This window comes from Bolinopsis microptera, chromosome 9 (assembly GCF_026151205.1).
Source record: "Bolinopsis microptera isolate Bmic1 chromosome 9, MBARI_Bmic_1.0, whole genome shotgun sequence".
NCBI classification, from domain to species: domain Eukaryota; kingdom Metazoa; phylum Ctenophora; class Tentaculata; order Lobata; family Bolinopsidae; genus Bolinopsis; species Bolinopsis microptera.
In genome coordinates, this window is record NC_087080.1 from 3,596,003 (window position 1) to 3,622,908 (window position 26,906).

The 26,906-nt window shown below is 39.5% G+C and overlaps 3 protein-coding genes across 9 annotated transcripts in view; 2 read left to right on the plus strand and 1 right to left on the minus strand.

Moving 5' to 3' along the window:
• The window catches only part of LOC134821472 (serine/arginine repetitive matrix protein 2-like), a 44,454-nt gene extending 23,376 nt beyond the window's left edge, over positions 1-21,078 (plus strand). For 3 of the 7 annotated variants that reach the window (XM_063832227.1, XM_063832228.1, XM_063832230.1), the window contains 7 exons: positions 9,885-10,007; positions 10,225-10,389; positions 16,442-16,586; positions 16,981-18,366; positions 18,506-18,741; positions 19,242-19,638; positions 20,410-21,077. In XM_063832227.1, coding sequence (XP_063688297.1) covers positions 9,885-10,007; positions 10,225-10,389; positions 16,442-16,586; positions 16,981-18,366; positions 18,506-18,741; positions 19,242-19,638; positions 20,410-20,498 — 2,541 coding nt within the window. In that variant the 3' untranslated portion in view covers positions 20,499-21,077. Of the gene's footprint in view, positions 1-9,884; positions 10,008-10,224; positions 10,390-16,441; positions 16,587-16,980; positions 18,367-18,505; positions 18,742-19,241; positions 19,639-19,879; positions 20,039-20,409 lie in introns of all 7 variants that reach the window. The other 4 variants (XM_063832225.1, XM_063832229.1, XM_063832224.1 and 1 more) reach the window with 3 other exon arrangements.
• LOC134820740 (muscle M-line assembly protein unc-89-like) overlaps positions 1-26,906 on the plus strand; it is a 204,831-nt gene that overhangs the window by 31,813 nt on the left and 146,112 nt on the right. The window lies entirely within an intron of this gene.
• On the minus strand, positions 11,075-14,015 carry LOC134820697 (organic cation/carnitine transporter 2-like). The gene is made up of 8 exons (XM_063831226.1): positions 13,795-14,015; positions 13,509-13,660; positions 13,194-13,373; positions 12,872-12,990; positions 12,561-12,706; positions 12,279-12,411; positions 11,733-12,069; positions 11,075-11,623 (listed from the first exon to the last, which is right to left on the minus strand). The coding sequence occupies exons 1-8, from the start codon at positions 13,927-13,929 to the stop codon at positions 11,233-11,235; spliced, it is 1,593 nt and encodes a 530-aa protein (XP_063687296.1). The 5' UTR covers positions 13,930-14,015; the 3' UTR covers positions 11,075-11,232.

The window sequence follows — 26,906 nt, forward strand, 5'->3', positions numbered from 1 at the left end:
CCACAACATCCTCCATACCATCCCTCACATCATCAACCCTATCATCTCACTCTCATATCAATCCTGTCTATGTTGGTCTGTCAGTGTGTCAGTCTATAGATTCTTATTATGATTATTTCTATATAGCTATGATATTTCACATCCTTCACGTTGCTCATTATTATACTCTATACTACTCTTCTCTCTCCCAGGTCCTGAGGCCTGTCTGACGGGACACCACCCCGAACAGTCCACCGGCTGCCCCCGCCTCTTCTCATAATCATGGTACACGATAGATCTCTACGTAATGCTCGTCCTCACAAGGCTCCACCCAACGATCCAAATAACAGCCTCTACGACTCACCTCAATCAAGAGTTTCCCTCTACAAGGAGCAGCTGAAGTGTAACACCGAATCTCCTACTGTCATACCAGAAAGCCCCATTGATGTTACTGGAGACAAATTCTTTGATGCAGAGAGCCTTGTCCCCAAAACCCCATCAAACCAGGGTACTCCTAGTGCAAGTGCCAAGAGCACACCTTCTCAAAACAAGAGAACTCCTACCCAAAACAAAAAGAAGTGTCCATGCAAGAAGAGTGACAAAAACTCAACCTACATCACCTGCAACAAGTGTCAACAGCAATGGCATAATAGGTGCAGTAATCTACTCGGCCTTTCACCATCAGATATTAAGAAAATGGAACTGTGGGAGTGCCCAAGCTGTTATGTCTGTCCCGCACTTAGTAAGGTACCTTCATCCCTCTACGCTGACATCCGTTCAACTAAGGAGGTTGTCACTGCATTATGTCTTAGTGAACGCTCTTCAAACCAGGCGTTGGTTAATGATGATGTCACAGAGAAACTGAACATGCTACAGCAAGAGATAAAAGGCCTCCGTGAGTCTGCCTTCCAGAGAGTTGACCAGCCACACCCAGAGAGCACGACCCTGTTGACAGCTGAAGCTGTCACTAGCATCCAAAACAGCCTCTTACACCTGACTGAACAAGTCACATCCATGAAGTCGTCGCTTGGCAACAGAAGCAGCAGCCCTCGGCCTCCACCAAACAGGATGCCACAGCCTAACCATGGTCCTGGTCCCACATCCCCTACCCCACCTAATACCGCTTCTCCACACACAAAGAAACATGTGACACCGTGCAAGCCCTATGAAATGTATGACCCTCTAGCCCTTACACCAGAACTTAAGGAGGAAGTCCAAGCGTTCATCAGTGGTAACTGTAGCGAATTTACTAGTGTTGGTGAGAACTCTCGTGAAGTAATGTACTTTGGTGACTTCTCGTATAGGTACACTGGCACTGAGCACCCAGCAAGAGAAATGCCGCACGTGCTGAAGAAGCTTCTTGAAACAATTGTTCCTAAAATACCTTCTCCAGTGAATGATAGGAATACTAAGATTAACTCGTGTCTCATTAGTAAGTATAGCTCTGGTGCTAACCACATTCCAATGCACAGAGATGATGAGCCTGTGATTGATCCCGAATCTCACATCCTCACGATCTCACTAGGAGCTGCCCGTACCATGTCCTTCTGCAATAATGATGATAGCCAATCAGAAGATCTCCCCCTTCAGGACAACAGCTTGTTAGTCACAACGAGATATGCGCAGGACTTTTGGAAACATGGGATCCTCCCAGACGAGAATGTCTCCACAGAGAGAGTGAGCCTGACCTTTAGACATATTTCTCCTCACTTCATCAATTCGACCATCATTCTGGGTGATTCAAACACCTCCAGGATGACATTTGGTGACTCAGTAGGTACCTTTGGTCGTTGGGTTTCTGGGAAGCGTGTTTTGGTAGGTCACATGGAGGCTCTCCCTGATGCAATTGAGATTGGCCCTTACCGTAATATTGTCATCCATACTGGAATCAACAGTATTAACTCTCGGTCTCATCCACGATCAGAAGCCTACCTCCTCCATGTCCTCGAATCCAAGTGCAGAGACATTACTGAAACCTACCCCAAATCCAAAATCCACTTGTCAATGTTACTTCCAACTAGACTAAACTCTCTAAATAGAAAAGTTGAAAGCTTTAATCGGGGCATCCTCGATGTGTCTTATCAGCAAAGAAACATTTTTATTATTGATAACTCTATTTTTGGTCGCCAGCTCTCTGATGAGTATGGCAGATGGGATATTGCTGCAAATGGCCCTCTTACCTCAGATATTGTCCACCTTGGTAAAAGTGGTATCCGTAAATTTGCTGCGAATATTAAGGAATCTGTAGCTGGCAGAAGGAGTAGCCAGTCTAGAGCACGTTTTAACACCAGTCAGGGGAACTTCGGCGGAGCGGTAGCGGGTGGTAGGCGCCCACCATAATTATGATGATCAAACAACCACAAATTACTAAGAATGTTTGCAAGGGATGCAATAAATTTATCTCAACACACCACAAAATTTTGAACTGTAGCTCCTGTGGAACAGTTACTCACTCTAAATGTGCCAAAAATCTCTTCCAATACAGCCACACCAATGATAGCTGGCAATGCTACATCTGCATCGCCAGCTTACCACAACGGTACTGCCCATTTGCTTCTGCACTTATACGTGACAAACATGACCCAGTCCACCTTGATGAAATTGAAGATGTTTCTGAAATCAATGAAATCCATAAAAGCTGTAAAAATTATGATCATAAAAGCTTTAAGAACCTCATAAAGCTGTATCATAGAAATGGGCAGAACCTTACTGGTATTTTTAACAATATTGATGGAAATGCTGCAAATTTTGATACATTTGTCACAGAAATCTCACAGTACAGTCATCCACTCTCGTTTATTGGCTTGGCTGAGACAAATATTGATGCAAACCTCAAAGACCTGTATAGGATACCCGGTTATCTCTCTGAATACACCAATAAATTACGTGACAAATCTAAAGGTAGTGGAGTGGGAATTTACATCAATGAGTCACTTACTTACACCCGTATTGATAAACTATGTATGTGTACCCCTAACCTTGAATCAGTGTTTGTCTCCATAACAAATGTTGGCAGGCCCCAAACAGTTGGCGTCCTATACAGACCACCTGGTGGATCTGACAAAGATGCCCTACACGAATTTGAGAGCCTTCTTAATCAGGTTCCTGATAGGAACGTTATCCTGCTTGGAGATTTCAACTTTAATCTATTTAATAAAGGCTCTGCCAGCTTTGAAAACATTTTATATGGAAATAACTTCATCCCACTTATATCACTGGCAACGCACCATAAACCAGGCTGTGTCCCATCGCTTATTGACAATATTCTGACAAACTCCACTGACAATATTGTGTCAGCTGGACTACTGGATACCAGGGTTTCGCATCACTCTCCAATTTTCTGTATTCTCGAATGTAGCATGCCTGAAGAACCAGAACTTGACCCTTGTAAACCAAAATATGACTACTGTGAATCTAATATGAACAAGTTCTTAGAAGATATTCAAACAAATTTTTGTGGGCAGGTGTGCTACAACGTAGAAAACTTTGAAATTTTTGCAAATAAGATAAAACTTTTGATCGAAGAAAACTTTTTAATTGAATCTGAATCGTTCAAAAAGTCAAAAAGAAATATGATTGCAAACCCTTGGATCACACCAGGGATCATTGCATCAGTGAAAAAGAAAGAATATCTTTACAAGCAGTGGAAGAGTACAATTAAGGAACCCAACCCTCTTGGAGACTCTGATCTATACTTAACCTATAGTAAATTCCGTCGACAGTTAAAATACATTATCAGATCTGCCAAGAAATTGTACTATTGCAGAAAATTCTCAAAAGTCTCAGGTAATATGAAGCAAACATGGGCACTGATCAATGAACTGAGAGGAAAAACAAAAACTGGAATTAAGGCCTCGTTCAAAATAGATGGTAGTTTAGTAAAAGACAAACGTGTCATATCGAATGGCTTTAACATGTTCTTCTCTTCCATTGCAGGTAAACTTAATGCGAAGCTCTGCTCCTCCAAACCAATAAGTCGTGACACAGCTTGCCAGAGACCCCTTGATTATAAGAACTATTTTAACAAAAGAGTCACCAACAGTATGTTCTTAAACCCCTGTGATTCTGAGGAAATCGAAAAAATTGTTAAAACCTTCCAGTGTGACAAGGCTAGTGACATATCAATAGCTGTTCTTAAGAAATGTTGCACAACAATCTCTAGGCACCTAGCTGGTTTCCTAAATTCATTCATGAAGCTGGGTCTATTTCCAAATATTCTCAAAATAGGTAAGGTTACCCCAGTATTTAAAAAAGGAGACCCACAGCTGTTTGACAACTACAGGCCTATATCCATTCTACCTATCTTTGGTAAGATATTTGAAAAAGTAATTTACTGCCGACTATATAGCTTCTTTACTTCACATATGGTCATATACGATAAACAGTTTGGATTCAGATCCAACCACTCAACGGCACATGCCATCAATTACTCCATTGACCACATTCTTAAAAACCTAGAAAGTAAGAATCATGTAATTGGCATATTTATTGACTTAAGCAAAGCGTTTGACACAATCGACCACAGAAAATTACTTGTCAAACTTGAACACTATGGCATAAGAGGGCCCTGTCTTGGCCTAATTGAAAGCTATTTGTGTAACCGACAGCAGTATGTTGATTTCCAAAATACACACTCTGATCACTGCAAAATTGAATATGGGGTACCACAGGGATCAGTTCTAGGCCCTCTCCTCTTCTTACTCTACATTAATGACATTACTAACTCTAGCCAACTTGGACACTTCATACTGTTTGCAGATGACACAAACATATTTGTTGCTGGAAAAACTGAAAAAGAAGCCTATTTTAATGCTAATAAAGTACTTGAATCTGTAAATAACTATATGGAATCTAACTTGCTGCACATTAACCAAAGCAAATCGGTCTACATGTTGTTCAGACCTGGCAGGTACTCGTCCTGTGCACGTGCTCGCGAATATGGCTCTGAGAACTCACTCACGTTATCAGGCACCACACTTACACAAGTAGATAAAGTGAGATTCCTTGGTGTTATCATAGACCATGAACTATCCTGGGAACCCCAACTAGATAACATAAAAAGTAAACTAACTACAAGTATAGCTATAATTAAACGTATTATGAAGTTTATTCCAGAAACAGAGTACCATAAACTGTATGACTCCTTATTCAAGTCTCATATGAGCTACTGTATCAGTAGCTGGGGTGGTGTCACACCTCATAGACTATCTAAACTGTTCTCCATCCAAAAAAGATGCGTACGCCTTCTATTTGGAAGCAAACCAAGCTTTGACCGGGCAGAGTACTATGAAACATGTGCACGTGCAAGACCATACAGTGAACACATCGCAAAAAGGAGCTTTGCTTTGGAAAACACTAAGCCAATTTTCAATACCGAGAAAATCATGTCAATCCACAACCTGTACATCCAACATATATCCACTGAACTGTTTAAAATCTTGAAACTGCATCAACCCATCTCTCTGACAAGTTTATTCCAAACAAGTTCCAGAACATGTAGCCAAACTATGCGGGTCCCCCGACACAAACTTGACATTTCTAAACACAATTTTGTCGTCAAAGGTACGACTATATGGAACAGTTTGATTGATAAAATATTCGACAAATGCACTCCTAATGAAAACAATGTCATGGTCCCTGGCTCTAGTAAATTTTCCGACCTTTCCTCCCCCATCTCAATTATCAAGAGCCGTATCAAAAAGCTGTTACTGGAAACCCAGCAATTGACAACACCTGGGCGTGAAATTGAGTGGCTCCCCCTAAATAGCTGGGGCATTGAACCAGCTTAGTTGATCAGCATCCCATCCCTTGCATACAATTAATTACAAAAGCGCTAATTATACCTGTTTCAAAAGCATCCTGTCTGGAAGTTCCCTGACTGCCGTGTGAATCTTTGGATCTATTTTTGGCTCTATTTTTATATTGATATGATTTTTATATACCTATATATCCATCGCATAATTTCCATGTCCGCCTGAACAAACCTGGCACCATCAAATCTTACCTCTAGAAACCCCAGAACAAATCAAGCCTAGTCTGAATTCAAAACTAGTTGACCAGCTACGTACAGTTTCCTGGACAACTGGAACCTTTTTGGGCCATGCACAAGCCAATAGCATGTATGGTCCTGCAGTGGGGTCTCCTTGTCCTTGGATCTGTGTTTTGATCCGTCTTTTCTTAAAATTTTCAATTTGTGTCACTTAGACTCACCTATTAAATGTTAATCGACACCACTGGTCCTAGTTAGATTTAGCCAAGGCACGACTACTCAAAAGTAACAGTTAAATAGGTGTGACATACTATTATATTCTTATAATTATATCATATGAATTGATTGCACTGCTAATAAATAAAATACTTTGTTTTACTAAAATACTTTGTTTTTACATTCATTGACATTTTTTTTTTTTTTTTTTTGGTCGAGGGCGCTCACTCTACCTCCCCGGATTAGCAAGGAGGCTACGTCCGCCTTGTGGCTAACGTCTGATGGAGCTCCTTTGGACTGCAGGCTTTGTACCTTTTGCTCTGCTTGGCATGGGGTTCGCAGAGCCCGGTACGTCCAAAAGACATAACATAGTTATGACCCGGTGGATCGGCGATGACCCTAAGGTTATCTGCCATAATGATCCGTCATCGAGAGACTCCATAGAACCCGTCTGGAGTCAGGTGTCGAAACACCTTCCCGGAAAAGGTAGTGCGTTACTTCGAGGAACTACCACCGCATTATGCTAGCGGGCCTGCCCTGGTGATCCTCGAGGTTGAGTCGTGCTTTTAGTATTTAGGAGGATCGAGTTGAGATGATATTAAACTCGAACCCTGGTGTGATGTTCCTTTGGTTTATCTTTGGTTTCACGTATTTATCTTTTTGACGTCATGTGGTGCCGTTTGTGAAGTAGTCTATAGTTGCTCGTGAAAATATGTTCGTGCGCGGTATTTCTATGCTAGTTTGACTTGGCGCTTTCCAGACTCTTCCTGTTGTAGAGCTGAGAGCTGAGAGCGCTCACTTTGGAGTTTTAGTGATATTCCGTGGTTTATATGGTTTTGCGGCTGGTTCAATAATGTCATTTTTCCATGACTGGATGGGTTATTTTGTCCACTTTCCGTGGCGGAGTAGATAGTGCCAGTCTCTGTGTTTGAACTGCTGATGTGATTGAGTGAGTGAGATGCTGCATTGCTACTGGCTGACTCGCCAGCAGCAATGCAAGTCCAAGAAGAAAGAAGGAGAGACACTGTCCGTTTTCTGGGTGAACCACCACCGACAGTGCTCCCACTTCTGTGGGGCTGAGGGTGTTGGCTCCAAGAACCAGCCGTGAGCGAACAGCGCCTGACCCCCTCTGTGGTTAACTTGAGAATAATAGGACTATGCCATTCTCCAGGCCAATCCGTTCAGTAACCAGCTGACCCAGCACCACCTCTGATGGAAGATGTGGTTCGGATTGGACTTCGCTAGGATTTGTCAGTTTTTCTGTATACACTAATGCTCCCTCGAGGAGAGACATGAGCCCCGGAGAAACTGACCAAAAAAACGTGACAAGGATTCTCACCCTATTCATTGACATGCTAGCTATATATACATTAAATATCCGCAAGCAATACTCGCGCGCTGCACTGCGCGCTAGTTGTCATGGTAACTAACGGAAGGAAGGAAGGACTGACGACATATTTATATCCACTTAAATTACCTCGTTATGAGAGCTCCAGAGTATTATTTTCGTCAATTTGATACCGAAATTATTGGGCAAACTGACATAATCCGACATACCCTGACATATCTCGACACGTCGGGATATGTCGGGGTCTGTCGGGGTTTGTCGGAATATGTCGGGGTCTGTCGGGGTTTGTCGGGGTTTGTCAGGATATGTCGGGGTGCGTCGGGGTGCGTCGGGGTGCGTCGGGGTTTGTCGGGGTTTGTCGAGCCTGGAGGCTACATGATGCCTTATTTGATTTATTGATAAATTCAATCATCCGGTCGTTAAATCATTGTCAGATAACTAGTTATTCTTCAGTGGTACCACGTGGTACTTAATTCAGTGATTCAAGATGTAATGTGTCTTACATTTTAGTAGAGGCTCTTACGGGCAAAAAGACGTGTTTTCTGCTACGAGTTTAGAGACCTAACCGCTAATTGGACACAATAGTATGATGTCTAAGGATCGATAATATGTTAAGAAGTATAAATTTGGCCTTATTAGTCACGTGCTATACCAATGCGCGTTTTAAACTTTGACAGTCTATTACTCTAAGGCAAATAAAGTAATTATATCCATATTTTGTCAGCAATAAGATCACATTATTTTCTATTTAGTGTGAAAATATGAGCTAGAACGGACATAATCTCGCTGAGTTATAGCTGTTTGAAATTTATGATGAACGCGCGGGTGCCAATTGATAACAACTAAATGCTTTTGCGCGTAGTGCGCGTCGAAAATTTGGCAAAAACGCTTGCGGAGTGACAATATTCAAACTTCGATTAAGTATATGAAGTGGGTACTTCTCGGAAAGGAAAAATTTAGGCAAACACGATGTGACTATTTTTGGGTTGATTTAATACAACTGCAAAAAATTATTCAAACTTAAAGCAAAAAAAGTCAAAATTTTTACCACTTTTTTGGATTTTTACCTCAGAACAAATAGAGGGATTTGTTTTATTTTTATACAATCTTGTGCGGCTGTCTTTTAGCTATCTTTATGCAAGTTTTGCCGACATGCCAACAAAATTAACTTGCTCAAAATATCAAAAAACATGGTTTTTTGGCCTATTTTTGGCCCAAAAATCGGTTTTTTGCGATTTTACCCCAGAACAATCAGTCCAATCATCTTGAAACCACTTTCAATCGATTCTACGGTCAAAAATACGTCTAGTAAGGTGTATCTGGGGTCCCTAACGTATCGAGCAGACAATGCCCGTAAGAGCCTCTACTATTTAGGTAATCCAATAACCAGTTTTACTGCAATAAATTGTCATGGTAGCGAGATAGGGCTCAACCTAGTAAACATTGGCGGGAATGATTGATTCCCTCCTTCCTTAGGTTTGCTCTTGCAACTTTGTAACAATGTTTGTTTGTATACCTCCTATTTGACCTAGTCAGTGTTTCGTGAGTGTTAAAAACAGTCAGTCGAAGTCACTTATATGATATTAAATCTTCATATTTTTCATGTTTAAGTTGATTGCCACGTACTGTGTAAATCGAGCATAGGAACGTGATACCCAGAAGTAATTCAGAAGTGTAACATGTTCATTATTCCAAAGTTCATTAATAATAAGGTAGATTCAATTTACAGTAAGGTAGATTCATTAATAATAAGCTAGATTCGATCCTGGCAAATTAATGTAATTTTTCGTCGTCAATGGCTTTCCTTTTCTTTAATGGGGCCCCTCATCTAGTTGTAGTTCCCAAGCTTGGTCAAAGTTTAACATTTTTGTCGTGTTATTTTATATTCACCATTGGTATTAGATCAGAATGTTTCTTAGCCAAAGATAAGGTATCTAAAGATAAGGTTTCTTAAGATAAGGTTTCCTAGTGTTAATGAGTTTTGAGGTGATTTACAGATGTCATTCCATCGTGTCCCAACTACGACTACACGTAAGTTAATCGACTCTGGAAAAAGTTCACTGTTGTGAAAATGTCTTTGTTTTTAAACTGTAATTCCAGTTTACTGTTCATGACCGCTTACTGCGAGGATTCCAGTAGCCCTGGCTCCGGTAGACCTTCTATTTTTAGTACAGACAACATTAATCGGAGATGCATGATCCCATTAATAAATTATCAATACAGTGTACACTGTTCTTCTACACCTGCCTCTATGACAAAGGACTCGCAACATTATTAATAACTTGATTATTAATAACTTACTGCATATTTTTTAACGAAATTTATTGTATGATAACGTTTTCGTAATTTCAGGAAGGAGAGAATCTTACATTTGAGGACAGTTCACCTCTGAAAGGAGCCGCTCTGGATCTTGAACTAAAACTCAGAAAATACCAGTCTCAAATCGGCGACAAACCAAACAAAAAGAACGCCCCAGTGAGTCTGCCTTTTTAAGTGTCTAACACTCATAACATCCATAATCATAACATGCAGATAAAATTTATCTGCCTATCATCAATCATGAAAGATTCCAGACGTGTAGTGTTATTGAGTCCCATTCAATGATTCTTTCAAGAGAATTTAAGTATTTTTCTGAATAGACTCATTGATAACAATCTTCTAATGTTTAAATATTCCAAACTTATTTTTACAGATGGGTGGTTTCAGTGGATACACGTCCCTGTTGTTGAGGTCTGTATCAACTATGATAGGCTATTTAACAGAACAGGAAGGGAACACATTGGACGAAAGAGGCATGAGGAGTGAAGTAATTGAAACCATGTCAGCTTTGCAGAATACTGTGGAAACGCTGTCGACTGTAAGTGGAGTTTGTACTCAAATTGTATAGCTGTAACATATTTCCAATGCTTTATGTCTGAGAGGATTTTGCGTCTCGTTCATAATGGTTTCGGCTCTTTGTGACGGAGCACTCAGAAACGAATGGAGTCCGTTATTTTGTGCTATTATTGTCACAGTTTAAAATATTAGTAAACGTAGCGCGCGAAGACCCACGAATTCACGGGCGCGTTATTCTGTTGTTAATTCTACTCGGCCCACAGTTTATACTCGCGTGACAGCATGCTTAAAATATTTTAGAGATGTCACACTGATTTTATAATAAAAAGGCGGGAATTTAAAATGTGATCGATGTGGGACGGTAATTTGAAACTATCAATTTATTTCCTATTCCTTTAAGAGGGAAAAGGGTAATGTTATCTCTGAGCTGTTCACTGACATAATTAGGATTCCATCATTCCATGTCGGACCTATACTGTCCCGGCCCAGTGCCCACCCTCTTTCTTATGTTTAGGCTGTTACAGTAGGTAGCATTATGATGCCGACAATAGAAACAGTGTAAAATTAAGATTCTTGTTTATTGATGACTTGGTTCATTTTTGGCCGCGGACAACTTTGGGCATCTCGCGGCAGTTTCAAACTTCATAACCTTGAACTCCACTGGCGCCTGCATGTGGTCAATGAACTAATGAATAACACCATTTGTCAAATTTATCAAACAAATCTAAAAAGTTCATCAAGAGCAAACCATTACAAAATTAAGAATTCGATTTAAAATAATCATTATCATCATAACAATTCAAAAGAAACCTTACTACACACTATCTACAAAATTCTTGTAATTTTATCAAACTACCTACACCCTTCACTCCGCACACTTATCCAAACTAAAACCAACACTATTATCTCCCTCAAGTAAAGGCACTGTTTCGTCAACCTGCTTACATTTACACCAATCTGTAACCGCCATTGTTTCTGGCATGTGTTCCAAACTGTCCGGTAACATCCGCCCCTTCGTTTCTGGCAACTTCATGCACAGTACCATCATGTACAACACTATTCCGATTTCAACAGAGGTTATGATTATTTCATCTTTATCAAAGTTTTCGGCTCTCGAGAAGTTCTTGGCTGAGCTGAGTATTCCACCGAGTGCAGCGCCGGCAGTTGCTAACCCCACTGCTCTGGCTCTGAGGGGGGTTATGTGCACTTCCAGGGAGTATAGTGAGCTGAGGTACACTAAACCTGGAGCTACTATCCTGAGGTGCAACGTAATTAGTATTGTTTATTATTAGGTAATTATTAATTAGCACCAAAATAAACCCGAGCTTCTACAAAATTAAAGATCGTACAGTATAGCAAACTCACCTTATAATGTAAGAGCTGACTTCAGAAACTATGTGTTTCCTCATTGTAATCCCCATGCTTAGCAGCATTACAAGCGCCACCAGGATCGCTCCCAGCTCCAACACCACAGTGGGTCGCCTCCCTACCAACTTGCACAGCAAACCCGTTAACACAACTCCAACAAGGTTAACACAGCCACTTAGTATAAAGTTGATGGCTCGAGCTTGTTCGGAGTTCTTGAAACCGTACCGTTGGTAGCTGTGCTGGGACATGATAGCGTCCATGGAGGTCTGTGTGAAGTCAACTAGAAGGTAAAAGCTCAGGATGCTCAGCTGCAGCAGGATTAACGTTATCATTCCTGAGGAATTATTATTTTATTTTTATTGAAGGCCTGTTGCAATGAAATATACGTATTATCCTATCTAGTTTCTTTAGAAATTAAATCCACCCTTGTAATCTGACTAACGTACTTTACATTTATATTTTGCTACGATGAAGGTTGTATTGAAATAAAATGTGATCTACAACAGTACACCATAAGATTTAATCACTAAATAGTCTACTCACTAGATTTTTTAAGAGTAAAGAAGTCCCTGATACTGTACTGCTCATCCTCTGGTTGCGGAATGTCCTCATATTTGGGCATCGCCACCTTGCTCTGGTACGCTATCTTGTTCAGCATGTACTGGGCTCTGTCTTTCTGAAGGGTTTTAACAACTTTAAGAAACGGTAGATTTATTTTGTCTCTTAAATCTTAATCCATAAAATGTGGAGGGTGCTTAAAATAAAAGTCATAAAAGAGTAGTTGCACAGCAAAGTAGTGATGACAAAGTCTGGTATTGAACTTACCTTTTGTTTGATAAGGAGCCACCTTAAGGACTCATCAATACACAGTACGTAGATAAGCAAGAGTAAAACATTGAAGACAACCACACACGCCACCATGTCGATATACCGGTGAAATAACATACTCAGCAGTCCGAGTACCATCGTACCTGTAATCAGGACATCAGGTATTGTAATCAAGCCAACAAACACTAACTATGCGCACTATGCGTCGCAGTGTTTTGATCATATCTCTATTTTCTAATCTCTCTCTAATCTCTGGGTTATGGATCACATATTGGTCATAAAATCTCTTCACTGGTCTTGGTTCTTACCGAAAGAGAAAGAGCACCAAATGGAGGCGAGGAAAGTGTGTCTGAACTCAACTTTAAGGCCCTCTATAATCAACGTCCCACAATTCACGAAGTACCCGATACACAGACCAGTGAAGTATCTACGGATAATGGGCGTGTCAGTTGTCACTTGCTGGAAAATATAAAAATAGATTTCTGTAGAATACAATGTTTCTTCAGAATTATGCACCAACACTCAAAACTCGAAAGATGAAAGATCATATCAATGTAGTCATGATATCACCAATTCTACATATTGTAACATTATCTTGAGTCATGCATTAGTGTGTACTGTGTAAGCTACCTTAAAATGAGGAATCCGATATAACTCCTGACTGCAATGAGTAGTGACAGAGACAAGGATTCCATGAACAGGAAGAGTATGAGCGAAGTCTTCCTTCCGAACTGATCTGATACATATCCTGCTAGAACACAACTTGGCAGCATGCCCAAGTAGAACAGTATTTGAGGCAGGCATTGCTCCCTGGAATAAGTTATTATTCAAATTGAAAATATTTTATTTTGATATATACTTATATAGATGATGACGCAATCGATACGAATTCCCTCAAAGGTTGTAACTATCTTGTACGAACCACATATGACAGGGGTAACTGACCAGTAATCGTGACAGAGAAGGTTGTAAGTACTGATGACAGTCTCCAGGGGATAATTGTACTGCCACAAGGTCTGATCTGCTAGTCTGCACACGTCTGTAGGCTCACCGTTATACACTATACAATTGCTCCTATCATGGTTCCATACGCAGACCTGTAATATTATATCGGTCGATCCTTCCGTCTGTTTGAATCCTTTCTCCCTATTCTTGAGTAGACTTTAAAGTTTTCAATTCATAAATTTAGATTGTTACCACTTACCGAAGTTTGGATGGAATTTAGACTTACCTCTGGTTCTTCGGTAGTCACGATCTCTAGAAAGAGAACAAATGAAGTAGGGATGGCCGCCAAAGACAGAGAAAAGAGCATGAAAAACTCATTTGCCCCGAATACATGTCCAACACGCTTTATCACATCGTCCATGTGGCGATGGAGGCGATAGAACGGGTCTAAGGAGTGAAGTGAGTTTTTTTACTACAACCTACATCTCCTTGATCATCTATCTAGACGGAGGTATCTGGTTTAAAAAGCAAATCAGAAAAAGTTGTATAGAGATGATTGCATAGTAAAAAAGTTTCTCAGCCGTAGTTTGACGGCTATTAGACACAAAGAAAGGAGTAAACCAATATTCAAACAGATGGTAGCAGGAAAGTGTGAAGTTGTCAAAGTATGGCGGACAGTTGTCAAGGTAACTGTAGTAAATAATTGTGTTCAACATAAGGGGTTTAGAATTCAGAATCTTTAACAAGGATGTTACAAAAGACTGAGACACACGGCGATAAAGATCACCGACGAAGCGCTTGAATCTATTCATTATATTAATAATTTAACTATTGTTTTGTAAACTATAAATTAATAACCGTTCCATTAAACGTGAGATAACTATTTTGCTAAGTGTAAAGAGCCGCATAGAAATAATAAAGGCGGCACGTATAGTCTGTAAAACTACATACATTAACCTAACCTGGGCCCTAGACCTGTCCTGGAGTGAACAACGTATTCTATTCTAAAACACCTGGTCAAATTGTACATATCAACTTCGTAATTGTGTTTTAGAAAACGAGTTAACGAGATTCGAGTTTCAACGTTACTTCAGTTATCGTCGGATGTAAAGCTGATTTGGCTAAGTGGCTAACAGTTTCTGGAAACTATGAGAAACTATAGTCCAGAAAAAACATGCACCACCGCATCAAAACGGGAGAAAGAAAATCAGAAGTCTTGCTGGAAAATGCACATTCATTTTATCGTTAGTCGATGTAGATTGAAGAGAATGAAGGTCGGCTAGACTAGCTAAGGGTTTCAAAACAACATGGAATTTTGTTGGCTTAGCACACACCACACAGACTGTTACCGTATACATCATGTAGATAGATATATAGATATATAGATATTATATATATAATCTTATACAGCGACTTAGATTAATAAATGTGTTGAGACAATAATAATGCTCGCGTGTGCAGTTATTGTTAAGCACGATTTAATTATATTATGAGAAATATTTGAAACCACCCATCTTAAAAGCCCGACCAATCAACTTGCAAACTCGAGTTATCAAATTGTTGAATTAAGCAAATTGATATTTCGTTAACGCGTTACCAGCTACCACGCCTATAATCGAATGGAGGGCCGAGGGAGATTAAACTATCGCACATAATACCAAAGTTTACCCGCCGTATTACAGAGAATAGAGAGGGATTAACCTATCCTACCCGTAACTCAACTGTTGCCCCTAATACCAAACTACCGAGTGCTCATTGCCGCCCCAACTAAAATCATTGTTGTTCGCCGTCTTAATACTACTGTAACAAGTCGGCGTAATTTGCTAAAATGAGCGGCGAACGGGGAATTTCGACTATGACACGCAAGACTCCACAATAGTAACGAGGTTACTAACTTAAGTGTGTTTTGTTGTTTGCAATTCCAGGCGTGTAGCATGGGATTGTGTGTTATTGATAATAACAATGTTGTGTAGTTAAAACTGTAAATACTGGTAACTTTGTGAGGTGTTAATATCGAATTGCAATGATTGATACTTTAAGCAATATTAATCGACTAATACGTCGTGTGAATTAGCTAAAAATGTCGGCCCCGAAAAATTAGTAGGATGATAAGACAATATCAAAGAAATTATTATTTATTAGTTGTTGTTTGACATTCCCAGAGAATGCTCAACTGACCAGCTGAAGAATGTTGATGACAATAGAAACAATTAATTACTATTTACTGAAACACAAAGTAGTTGTACATTACACAAAATACGTTAATAACGTACTCTCTGAAAAGTATTTTCCACACAAAGCATACAATAAAGTAGTGTACAAGTTAATTGCAGATTTGAACGGATTCTAGTGTTGACTGTTGTGCAATGTTACCAATGTGTAACTGCCAAAAGATCAAGTGTAAAATGAATGTTGCAAAAAAGCTTTTGCAAAATACGTTCAAACGGCGAATAATTCATCAATCTCCGAATTTTAAAGCAAAGTAAAAGTCTGACGATGCGTACATCTAGGAAATGCATGCAATATGTGAGAAAGAAAAAGCTGATACCACAGCATAACGTTAGGGAGGAACTAAATTTGTGGCCTATCTACTCACGGCACTATTTATACTTTTATAGACAGTGATGTAACAGTTGTTCCATGAACCCAACACTCACGTGTAGCTAACATCCGCCTCTTTCTTTACTGTGGTAATGGTGTTGTGTTTACAAGCTTTATCTGGCTCTTTTCAATGATATCATATAGAAATAATATGTTTACTATCGGTTCGTCGGTCGTTGGTTCATCAATTATAGGAAGTTTTAGGATTCAGACAAGCTGACTAAAGGATCTTTTAAAAATAATGTTGGGAATATTTCTTTAGTAAGGTGTAATAACTACTTAATTTCAACTAGCATACCGAAGATTCCTCCACTAACTATTTCATATATCAGGAACTATTATCGTGCAGAAAGGACCTGTCGGAGACCAAACAGAAAGTTCAAGTAATGGAGCAGGATTACAGTTCAACTCTGATGTTCCTTATAGATAACTGCGTTCTAAAAGATCCTTCACTTCAAACCCCGCTCAGAGCTGAACGTATGTTCTAAGCTTTTAATTTATAATCTAGATTACGAGTGCTTATCAAAGATATATATATAACGATACAAATTAGACGAGCAACTTATGACTGTTATCCTGATTTATCGAATCAAGGCGCGCGAAATTATGGGGCTCGAGTAGTCGATTAGTGGCTGTAATTGCTCCAACTTTCATGGGTATATCTATGAAAGCTTATGAAGTTAAAGTTAATAAGAGGCTAGGCATGATATTAAACTTGATATGCAAGTTGTGTTAATTTACAACACATAATTTGCTCATTAAAATATGTTATCCTCAATCCTCCTCAGATTTGTATTTCAATTATTACCTCTGGTTTTGGAATTAATAAATGGTGATATCTTAATATCTTAATAATCCGTTCCCCCACCAGGTATAGAGCCGCTCCCGACTGTGATCTCCCCCTTCACCAAATCTCCCCCACAACCTCCTCCAGACACTACCCCCGATCTGTTGACCTTCACTCCTCACCCTAACAAATCTGAGAATCTGATGGAGTTTACTCCCGGTCAAGCTGACGGTCAGACTGCACAGACGGACTCTCTGGTTCAGATCACACCTGAAACTTCGGAGCAGTATTTACAGTACCTTGAGGAAAAGACAGAGGCACTGAGGAGTGGTCTTGATGACAAAATAAACAAGATGAACAAGCGCGAGGACAGAAGTGTGGACAGAGGTGCGGACAGAAGTGCGGACAGAAGTGCGGACAAAAGTTTTGTGTCGATAGAAAGTGAAAGTCCTGAGAAACCCGAAATAATAGATAACGAAAAGAACTCTCTTTTAGCTCAGAACAAGAGCAATTTATCCTGCATGAATTTTTCAAATCTAACGGAAGATGGTTTGGATTTAAGCCAAGATCTGGATGCTCTTATCAATAGATTGAAACAGATGAACGCTCAAACTCTTGCAGTTACCTCTCAGCAAATGGGTCTTACACCGAGGAAAGCTGACGCAGATGTCATCGAAAGCGTTAAAAATATCAAGGATTTGCTTGACGTTGAGCAGACTAAGCCGCAGGAAGCAGCGACGAGAGTCATTGAATCCTACAACAGACAGTCTGATTTTAGTCCTTCCCAGCTGCTACCTGATGTTCAGGAAAGTACACCTAACTCTGATAGTAAGCATTCCAAGCGTTCCAATGAGCTCTCAGCCCAGAGTCTGCACCCTGCAGAGGTTAGCCCCATCTTTATTTCCCCTCCTGATGTAAATAGTGCTTCTTCTGGTCGAATTTCTGGCGAATATATCGGCTCATTTTCTGGAACTGAACCGGTAGCAGTGAGACCACTGACTCCAAACCCGCTGTCTCCTCGCCGAGTCGAAGAAGAGATAAGACGATCAACTCCTGACTGTAAAATCTCAGGTACTCCACCTAATGAGACTCATTCAGTGTCATCTAGCCCCCCTGGAAGCCCCTCCAATTGTCTGGATGTCTCTTTTTCGGACACAAGCCCCACAATTTGTCGCTCCTACTCCTCCATTTTACAGTCCCCCTCCGCATTCTCTCCCCCTACCAAGGAAGGAAACGAACCTTCCTCGACCGAATCTTCTCCTAAACATGACAAAACAGCTATGATAAACGATTTCCTGTCCCACAATCCTCACTACCTAAAGAAGATATCAGAAAGCCTGACCAGTGCCTCTCTCCCATCCTTCCCAACTTCACCAACTCAAGTCTCCACCGCGAGGTTAACTAAGGATGACGGGGTACCGAATGAGACCGAGAAATCACCATTTGTCAAACCAACTGGTGGTAGTCCAGGTGATTATCTTGAAGGATTATAATGATTGTTTTGGAAGATCTTTATTTTCTTTAGATACGGACTAAATTAACCTTTTTTGATTTGACAGGATGATCCCAATCTTCCACACGATAAGATAATATCGTATTTTGTATTCAGGTGTACCGGAGGCCGTAATCAGAGGATCTGTCTTCAAAAATATCGCCAAATTCGAGAAGAAACTGGAAGAAGCAGAACTGGAGCGAGAACGCAGCATCTCTCCCAAAAGGTCCCCCACACGGAGAGGAAAGGGGTCGATAAAAAGGGCGACGAGAAGTGCATTGTCACCGGAGAGGAAGCCTAACTCTCCTAAAGTCAAACATCGGGTGTCTTGGGAAGGAGACTTAAATGATCAGGTTGGTTTTCAATTTGTTGTAAATGCAAATTGTTCTGTTTTTAACCTTAGTGTAAAATTCTTGGATTTTGCAATTTACATATTATGAATCTTATATTGCTTAACCTTTGTCGCCGTCCAGTTTTGTTGATCTGCATATGTCTGTAGACAGAAATGGAATATAAAGCAGGAATTTGAGACAGCTGTGTGGAATGTGTGGAATGTGCGGTGATTATGTGAGGGTGGGTCGTGAGGTATTTTGAAACGAGTTGTTTCATGAACAAGAGCAGCAATTTATCTGATATTTGTATTTCTGTGAACGGTAGAGGTATTCGGACTGAGTGAGAAGATTAAAAGCCCAAGTTTTTCCTTTTTCATCCCAACAAGCACTTCATTTTTACCAAATTATCATTTCTACTACTATATTTCATCATAAGGTAATCATAAGATAATGATGAATGATGATGATATTATAATCGATTATTCGAAATAAAACCAAATGTTAACATTCTCCAATATCAGGATTCTCCACCACCAAAAAACAACATCAAACCTACGAAAGGGGTTGAACAACAAGAAGAAGAGTCGGAAATAGTGATGAAACCTGACAGATCTCTGCTTCCGGAACGACGCATTCCTGAAAAAACTAAAGATGAACGAAGAGTCACCAAAAAGACAGTAAACGGCCGGAAATCTCCAGAGGAGAATACTAATGGGCGGGCTCCGGAGAAGGCAGTCCAGGGAAAACGTGCACCTGAAAAGAAGAAGGTGGCAAATGGATCGCATCCAAAAAATGGGTCAACACCGTCGGCTGCTGATCCCAAGGGAAAGAAAGACACTCCTCCACCTCCTCAGAAACAAGAAGGAGATGTTAAGTCAACAGGGAATAGAGAGCCGAAGCTCTCATCTCAATCATCAGGTACTTTTCAGATTGGGTAGTCGTTATTTCGGGAATTATGTTACGATTGTCACGGTAATTCAAATATCCCCTAATGCTTTAAAATGGATATTGGTGGACAAAATCATGCTTGGTATTTTACTTGATAAAATTTTATAACCATACTTTGTTACCGTATGTATAATTACTTCAGTATTTTGAACATAAATTATGCCCATTTATCAATTATCATGGTCGATAGTCATTGAGTAAATAACTTTAGGAATTCGGGACATCAAGATGATAATTTTGACAAGCAGATAATTTTGATGCTGTGGTTGGGCAACATCTAACAGCCCTTTCGGTCAGGTCTATATTTTGAAGAAAATCATTACAGCCCTCTAACAGCCCTCTAGCAGCCCTATAACAACCAGCTGTTACGGTAACAGCCCTCTAACAACCATTTTAATGGGGGAAATGCCTAACAGTGCAGCCCTCTAAAAGCCCTGTAACAGCTTGCTAATGATCATTTTAATTGCATTTCTATCAGCCATCTAACAGCCCTTTCCAGTCAGGTCTATATTTTCAGTAAATTCTAACAGCCCTCTAACAGCTAGCTAATAGCCATTTTAATTGCATTTCTAACAGCCATCCATAAGCCCTTTCCGGTCAGGTCTATATTTTCAGGAAATTCTAACAGCTCTTTAACAGCCGGCGCTTACTTGTGATTTGCTATGACTATTAGCCAGCATTGTACTTATTGGCCCCTGTGATTGTTTCTTAATCTAGATTTTAACTCCCCTTCCTCTGTAGGCAGTGACCTCATGGACAGGCTGATGTCGATGAACGACGCGAAACTAACAGAGTTGGTCACAACCCTCAATAGGCTCAGTGAGAGATGAGACTCCAAAATACTGAGTACAGGAAACTGAGGAAACTCCAAGAGAACTGCAATGCTTGGACTCATGATAGATATTTCCTGATTGCATGAAAAATAACGATATCCTCGAGTCAGAGTCAGAGGCTGACTTGAAACTTTATAGTACGATATTTATAATGTCCCGGAATTTGTTAAGATTACTTTCTGATTTGTATCTAAGTTCCGACTGACAAATGACGATCATATGACATACCTTATATTTGCAATAATTATGGGAGCAGTATTTTAACTTAATATGTGTTGTATTTAGATTATTCTGTACAGGAGTATGTAAATTAATAAAATGTGGTTTAGTTCCACTTGATGAGTTATGACTATTATCACCCCCTTCTTTATCACAGCTATTTCATTTCAGAACTATGATACCCACAGTTTGAGTTATGTGATGCAGATATTTTAATTTAGTTTATTCATCAAGTTATTGATGAAATATTGTGTTATTATGAGCGCCTTAATAGAATGAATTAAACTGAAGGTTTCTGTTTAATAATAAAATGAACTTGCTAACATGCTATAGAATATGACTCTATATTATTCATCTAAAATGGGCTATCATTATTTAAAAAGCCAGCTAAAATAAACACGTGGACGTGTCACACGACAGGCATCACCTCACAGTACTTTCAATTTCAAAATACAATATTCAAGTCTCAATCCTGTCAGCATAATGTCTGTCATTTGGAAATTTGCCAGCAAGCGTCCTTTATGTTGCACACGGATGAATTGTATTCCGGTGTGACTTGCATCTGAAGCTTGACGTTGGTTGCGATTGATGGGTCAGGAGGAGAAATCATCAAATTTCATATTAATCGACATAATTTTACTGCTGATTAATTTAATCTTAAGTCCAAATCCAATTTCTTGTCACGTCCAAGTTTAATAAGTACTGGATCGAAGCTATGAGGTTGCTAGAAACAGACAGCACAGAAAGCAGAGTAAGCGGAAACTTTTCGCTTTGACGCACTGCTAGCTCAGCTTATGAGAGGGAATTAACAATTTTAGTTAATTTGAAAGTGACATCTACAAGCACAATCTAGAGTGATCTTCTTGCTCATTGCTAGTGTACGCAATTCTGCTTGCCACCCCGTATCCAGACACTTGCCACATCTTTAATGCTAGTAGGCTTGTGTGTCCCTTCATGCTACCAAATATTGCCCACCTGATATTATACTTCACGACAATTTACCTGGGGACCCCAGGCTATAATGCTCATAAACATGACACATTCCGAATAGAGATTTGGCGGAATCAGGAATGACAGGCTGAGCGCCGCCCAGTAACACGACAATCCGTTGCAATACAGGGGTTCCCCGGTTCCAGGAAACCCACTTCCCGATACTCCTGAAACTTGAAAAAATTTTACACCCGATTTGGTCAATATCTAGACTCTCTGCAAAATTTCAGAACTCTACCTCAATTTTAAGATGGTTTTAAGGCACCTGAATATGGTGATTTTTTGTTTCTTAAAAAATTCCACATAACTATTTCTTATTCCTTTCATCTTTGACATTGAATTAGAATGTTTTGAACTTAAAATATGCCTGCTGAACGACTTTCGATGAGTCTTAATGCATGCAGTCCAGCGGAGGCAGTTTTAGTATTAACATTTATACCTTTCACTGCTTTTCTGCTATTATATATAACTAGAAGTAGAAAGCCCGTTACGTGGTCACTACGTACATGGAGGAAGTTAATATACTAATAGTATATATATAATATAATAATATTAATACTAATAGTACTCTTTGGTAGTTTTTTTTTCGCATAAAAAAATATCCGTCACAACCGGAGACACAGCCGAATCGGCTGTGTCTTCGGTTGTGACGGATATTTTTTTTCTTAATCGGCGATTTTTTTTTCTTAATCGGCGATTAAGATGTAGCTCGCACTGAAAGTGAACACAACGTAATCACCACAAAACCGATAAAAATGACGCTCGCAAATCTTTGCACGTGTACGTGCACGTTCAACACCGTTACCATGGTTACTATGCAACTTCCTATTTTTCATCTAATTTGCACGTGGGCGGTCGTATAAAAACAATTCTTTGAATTATAATATAGACTAGAAAGCCCGTGGTAACAGGGATGAAGATTGAAGCTAGTAGTATTCTTTGAAAGCAGGAATCGACCGGGAGTCCCGGTACCGGGATTGGCAATTTTGAGCTATCCCGGTCAAATGCTGATTTATGATCCCGGTCCCGGTTAATTCAGGATTCTTCATCTTGGTCCCGGTCAATCACTCAAATTTGCCGGGATTTTGACCGGGATCTTTTACATAATTTCATTCACTGTGATTTTAAGTTTTTCCTTTCATTCATTGTGAATTTCATCTTTAAACATCCTCTGAGCCAAATAAAACAATGTTTAAAATTGCTAAACAAGTTTGAGTAATAAAATTAAATTATGATCATGAATTAACCAGTAATCGACCGGAATTCCCGGTACCGGGATTGGCAATTTTGAGCCATCCCGGTACCGGTCCCGGTCAAGTCACATTTTTTATCCCGGTCCCGGTCAAATGCTGATTTATGATTCCGGTTAATTCAGGATTCTTGGTCCCGGTCCCGGTCCCGGTCAGGCCTGAAATCATGTCCCGGTCGATTCCTGTTTGAAAGAAATTTTTAATCGCATCAAAAAATATCCATCCCAAGTCCCAACCGAAGATACAGACGATTTAAATGTTAAACACTTTAAACGCTACGTAATTATGAATTACCACAAAATGCTGTTCCGACAATCTTTGCACTTGCACGTGTGCATTACAACACCGTTGCGTATTGCTATGCAACCGTTTGGTTTTCACCTAACTTCCTATTTTTCATATAATTTGCACGACGTGGGTGGTCCTGGTCGTACAGACAAAAAGGATTGTCTTAATTATAGTAGAGATACTATTACTAGCATTTAGCAACTAGGTATCCATTTAATACTACTTCCCCGTAATATTTGGCCATTGCATGATGTAATCATGTAGAACATGCAAATAAAGATCACTCGCGATCTGATCAATTTCATTCGCAGCTACTATAAATACCATTGGTATAACTATAAGCAACACCGCAGCGGCTCAGCCGACTAGTTCCTCAGTTTCTATCTTTCACTTTCTGGACGGAACTTTTAATTACTATAGACATAGTTTGGAAAGCTAATAATGATATTGGCATTGCATCTTTGTCTTGAGACTGAGTTTATTTGTAGTTGTACCCTGGAAGTGGAATAGGCTATAGATTAGATTTAGATCATAGATGAACAACGAAAGTTTTAAGAAAAACTGGAATATTCATTAATTAGAGCCAAAACTTCTTGCTATAAGTATAACTATAATTAGTATAGTCTTTACGGGTTTACCCAGCTTGCTAGTATATGGTACCCTTCTTGTACGTTTACAGGGATAATACTAATAGTAATAAGCTAATAGACTAGTCAAAAAAATGCGAGCGGAAGAAATTATGATAGGCGCGAACCAATCACAGTGCTGGCAAGCACGAGCGGTGTCTTTATTGGGGGTATACTATGTACCCCCTTTACTATTGTACCCCCTTTACTATTATACCCCCTTTACTACTATAACCCCTTTGGTACTCGTCGGAAGCCTCTTTCGTGCACGCGAAGCGTGCACTCCGGCCGGAGGCGGCGGCCGAAGGCCGCCTCCTCCGGCACGAGTTTTTCAGGCATTAAGACTCATCGGAAGTCGTTCAGCAGATTTATTTTTAGTTCAAAACATTCTAATTTGATGTCAAAGATGACAGGAATAAAAAATAGTAATGTTGAGATTTTTAAGAAATTTGCATAAAATACTCGCCAGCACTGTTATACGAAATTCGGTAAAAAACCCAAAATCGCCATATTCAGGTGCCTTAAAAACCATGTTAAAATTGAGTTAGAGATCTGAAATTTTTTAGGGCGTCTAGACGTTGACCAAATCGACTGCAAAAAAAGTTTCAGGTTTCAGGAGCATCGGGAAGTGGGTTTTCTAGATCCCCTGTTTTACGATAGATTGTCGTGATACATACATATATTCAGGGATAGACGCTTTGCCAGTCAATTGTAGCCTGTATTTAATTGTCCATAAATTCAAAAGTATAAAAGATACAGCCATTTCCGACCACAGGTTTTGCAAATAATTGTTTATACTTTAGTTTACATTGTATAAAAAAATTATATGCCGTCATAAACACCCCTTGATGACGTCATCAAGTTAACCATTTTTAAAACTTGATTTTTGACAAAGTAATAACTTTTAAAATTAATTTTAAACCATTAAGGAGTAATTTTATTCAAAGTCTGAGGAAATTTTCATCTTAGATAATTGTTCAAGCATTCTGAAAATCTACCGGAAAGTTTTTCTAGCTTGCTCCTTCATAAAGATATTCGTCATTGAAGTTTGTGCTTTTTTGAAGAATTATTTTATAAAAACGTCAAATTTGCGATTTAGTATTCTCTGATGTTGGGCCATGCCTTGGATTGTGGAGCTCAGTTCTGCTTCCTATAGGTAAAAATTGTGCATTAGGCTAGTTTTAAAGTTGAAAATCGAAAAGTTGCACACGTTGGGACACGCCCAAATTGATAGAAAATCGCTAAAATCACTGAAAATTGCTGTTTTCGTCATTTTCTGTCAACTTTAGAGTGCCGTTGTGATAACAGTTCTTCTTGAAATACTTTGAAACTTTGCATGCTTATCAAGCTATATATAAAACAATTACATGCAAAAATTTACGGCGATTCAATATTGGATGCTCACGCAACGTCTGCTCAAAGTTTGCACGTGCGAAAGGTGAGAATTTTGCTCATTCGTGATTTCCAACAAATTCTGCTTTGCCACGACAGTTTAATGTCATTATATATGAATTTAATGCCAACTTGAATGAGTATTAAATGGCATATTCAGTCAGTGATCGACCGATATGCTTCCCTAAACACAAGGAAATGTTTTTAAAGGAAAAATTTCGAAATCGTTGAAACTTCCTCCTTATTAATGAAGATATCAGTTTATATTTCGACTTTATAAAGTACCCTGACATTATAATCAAAAAGAGATGATATTTTACCAAAACCCATAATCATGGGTAGAGTGGACCGCTGTCAGTGTCTCTCTTTCCCAAACAAAAGGAATTGATATTACTTTGATTGACCGTTCTCAAATGTAAAATGATACCGAGAATGAAATCGGTCGCTCGCTTTTCCCATTCATTTACAATTGTAATAGATTAAGAAGAACTACCCAAAGGCAGCTGTACTCGGCAATGAAGATTCAATAAACTTCAGCTAATTCAATAAGTAATACTAATAACTACCACCCTTACCCCGAAATACTAGGTATCGACCCGAACGCAACCCAAAGAGATTTTTACAGCATCTGATTGATGTAATCAATCGAAACTTATTACAATTCGTAAGCCGTGAATGAATGGGAAAAGCGAGCGACCGATTTCATTCTCGGTATCATTTTACATTTGAGAACGGTCAATCAAAGTAATATCAATTCCTTTTGTTTGGGAAAGAGAGACACTGACAGCGGTCCACTCTACCCATGATTATGGGTTTTGGTCAAATTCATTAATTCGTAATTAGTATTATGTATTACTATTACTAATTGTGAAGTTTGAACTGGTGCACGTTGGCGTTTCGACGCGCCACGTGCATTATTATGCTAGCTTTGCTCCTAAGAGGAAGATTCGGAATAGTCTGTAGTACTAGTACCATAGGTTAATGATGGCTATAAGCTTTCCAGGGTGGAACCATGGACCGGGTACATCGTCCATCAATCCTGCTAGTGCTAACTGTATTTTGGATTAATAATTGTATTGGCTTTACTCCTGGAGTCCGCGTCGTCAGTTCACTCTAGCTATAAATATAAACTTAATTTCGTGATTGCGGCCCGTGGCCGATCATTATTGTTATCACAATGGTTTCGTGTGTGCTGTATAGTATAATGCAAAACAAATCTTCTTCGGGCAAACCCATTTCAGGGCAGTGTTAAAGCTAAACACTTCTGTTCGCAATTTCCGGCTCGTTCTGCTTCTAGATATACTATTATTACTATATCATTACTGTATATAGTGACCTAGTAGTAGTGTGACGGTGTATACAAATGCTTATAAATATAAATTATAATGGTAGAAGCGTTTATAATCAAGAAAACTGCAGTGGAAAGTCCGTCTTCCCCCCCCCCCCCCCCCCCCCTTGACGTTTTCCCTGGAAACACTTTTCTTTACTGTTTACGATTGATGCTACCCTGATCTGGATCATAATGAACCGAAATTATTATTATATTTATACCCGGCTAACTCACTAAGCACCTTTCAAACTACTTACTTTAGTGCAGCCGGATTAGATAGGAACAGTCGTGCTTTAGTACTAATTGTATT